Raw genomic sequence first — 3114 nt, forward strand, 5'->3', positions numbered from 1 at the left:
TATTACAGACATCATGCATATAAAAACTCACCATTTTGAATAGCTTCTTTATTCAAAACCCCAAGAAACTCGTGAACGTTAATTACCTTTATTTTCTTCCCTATCTCATCACATCACATCACATGGGCGTCCATGGATCTTTTCCTCACGTGATTTCGGATTTCATTAGTTAAATCTGCTAATCTTTCCGGCGACATCATATATTTTGTGTTTGTTCAGCATTTATAATTATACTTTCTTTTCATCAATCAACACCAACAAGTGGTGTTCTTGGCTTTGTTTAGGGACACTGTGCCCACAGTTTCCATTCTTCCACTGCTTTCCCTTCCGGGTCTCACTTGTTCACTTTCTTCCTCACACAGGACATCAATTAGCCACAGAGACAATGAATTCAGGAAAAGCGTTAATTAGGTAAACTAATATTAATTATACAATCACACCTGTATTAACTCATACCATTATTTTTTCTCTACTCATTTCATCAATATTCAATCTTTAATCTCTCTCGATTTAATGTATATCTTACACCAACAACATGCATCACTAGTTGTTATACATAGTATATAACCTATTTTAAGTTACTCCCTCTAAATATTTAATCATTCAACTTGTTTTTATGCTTTATATGGAATTAATCCCCGCGTGACTGAATAAAGTGAGGTGAAATGTTAAGTGAACTTTTGAGTTTCAAATTAAACAAACAGAAATGTGACATTTGAGAATATCGGATTGATGAAAATTGAAGTTGTTCTCTGTGCATGCATGCGAACTCCTTAATGAAATATCTGGTTTAAAGTTGAATCCTTGTTATTAAGTTGTCGTTTTCATTATTAACTAGAAAAAACAATTGGAGTCCACATACATCTGCTCTTAACTAGGTTTCTAAGCATTACCTGTCTCAAACTCCCAAATACTGTGGGCAGTATATAGTACCTACCTACGTATATATATATACTCCCTCACTCGTATAAATACATCACAACACTATTGGAACAAAAACCACAACATTATTGAAGTCTACCTTTGATAATAGAAAAAAGACATAATTAGTGATGTCCCCGAACCAGTTCAGTTGTCCCACCAGCAGCGACATGAATGTTGGTTTTCAAGGCACTGCGTGTGATGTAAGCTTAGAAGGAAACAATGAAGTGGCCACAGAGAATGCGAAATGCGAGTGTTGCGGAATGTGCGAGGAGTGCAGCGAGGAGTACATAGGGCGCGTGCGTGAGATGTTCTGCGGGAACATGATATGCGGATTGTGTGCTGAAGCTGTGGATGTGGAGATGGAGAAGAATGGTGGGAGAAGAGAAAAGGCTTTGGAAGAACACATGAACGATTGTGTGAGGTTTAACTGGCTTGGTAGGTCGTATCCTGCGTTGTATCAAGCTGAAGATGTGAAGGAGATCTTGAAGAAGACTTTACGATGCAGCAGAGCCATGTCCACCACTTCTAAGGATTAAGCATGCTCATCAAATTTTGGTTTCAGATTTTCTGCTGTAAACATCATATCTTCACTGTTAATATGTGCAACAGTGAAGGTAATTTATTGTTATGTGTTGGCAATACAAATGATGAAGTTTTATTTATCTATATATGAAAAATGTTTCATGGATCATTTCATCTACGATTGAGTCTTGTAAGATCAGAATCTATAAATGTACTTGTAAATTGATCTTCTTTCTCGTATCTGTAATGAGTGAAATTTGCTAAAAAAATCTACCAAAAAACTGTTTCATACTTGATGAGGGACAGATAACATAAGAGAGAAAGATATAACAAGATAAATGCATTAGATGCCGTGATATTCTTTAGAAAAAAAGAAGGAATAGTTCCAATTAGGATGTCAACGGGCGGGTAGGGTACCGGTAGTAGCTTCCCCGTACCCTACTTGCTGGATAAATATTTGTTCCGTATCTGTATCCATATCTGTCGGGTATCCGTTATGTGGGTACCCGTCTATTTTTTTTATATCCGCGGGTATCCACAAATACCCGTGGATGTTTGCAAAATTATTTAAAAAATAAATATTTAATCATAAATTCAAATAAAACAAAATAAAATACATCACTGTCAAAAATTTTAAATAAAGTTCAAATAAACTCAAGTTGATACAAGTCTAAATAATTGTAAAAGTAAATATAAAATGATCTTCAACATAATGAAAATTCTTTAATTAGTGCTTTGATCAACAAATCCACTTTCTCCTATTGATTCTAAAAAATAAACAAAATAAACAAATAATAAACCTCAATTGTCACGTGTCAAGTATTCTTATTTTGATTCCATCATTCGGCAACAAGCATACCATAAACGTCATTGTCTATATAATGTTTGATGTATATACCCAATTTCTAAGAAAGGAAAAAGAAGAATGTCAATGATTGTAAGTTTAGCGGGTACGGGTATCCACGGGTACGTATACTATAATACCCGTACCCGCCCCGTTAACATGCGAATATAAAAAATACTCGTACCCACGGATAGCGAGTATCCATTTTAATATCCGTTTTCTACCCGTTGCGGGTTTTATCCATGGGTACTCGACAATTTATAGTTTGAGATAATAATTTTAGAATTTGAAATCTTTTTGTTTTATTATTATCATCCAAGTTTAACGTCATAAATTTCTTAAAATTTGAAGGTGAATTAGAACTTCTATCTATCGATAGAAATATATAAAATGAATAATATAAAAAAAAATATTCATAAATCTATTATCTCAATGTTTTAAACTTAATGTCATTTTTTTTCAATTTTTTTATTAAAAAAAATTTATAAAATTAGGGAGACCATTATTGTTTAAATTGATAGATAACTGGAAAATTTTAAAACAAAGAACTAGCAATTAATAGGTTTTTGGACAATTCTTTTTTGTACTGTAACTATTTACTTTTGATCATATTTATGTTAGATTGTTAGAAACAGTTTAAGTCGTACAAGAAAGTAGAAAGTATTGTAAGAAGCTTGGGAGATAAACAATAATCTTTTCTCTAAAAAGAAAGTTTTAGTATCGGAACCGCTAGAAGCCTAAAAAAAAAAGGAATATGGATAATATTGTCTACTCCTTTGGAATGGGAAGAAAATCAAAGCATTAACATTAGCACAACTACATCA

The 3114-nt window shown here is 33.0% G+C and overlaps 1 protein-coding gene across 1 annotated transcript; it reads left to right on the top strand.

Annotated features, from left to right (window-relative positions):
* Window positions 1-1091: 1091 nt before the first annotated feature.
* On the top strand, window positions 1092-1460 carry LOC114163703. Its single transcript, XM_028047998.1, has one exon. It carries the CDS (start codon window positions 1092-1094, stop codon window positions 1458-1460), a length of 369 nt encoding a protein of 122 aa, XP_027903799.1.
* The last annotated feature ends 1654 nt before the right edge of the window (window positions 1461-3114 follow it).

Source organism: Vigna unguiculata, chromosome 9 (genome assembly GCF_004118075.2).
Source record: "Vigna unguiculata cultivar IT97K-499-35 chromosome 9, ASM411807v1, whole genome shotgun sequence".
In the NCBI taxonomy this organism is placed as follows: domain Eukaryota; kingdom Viridiplantae; phylum Streptophyta; class Magnoliopsida; order Fabales; family Fabaceae; genus Vigna; species Vigna unguiculata.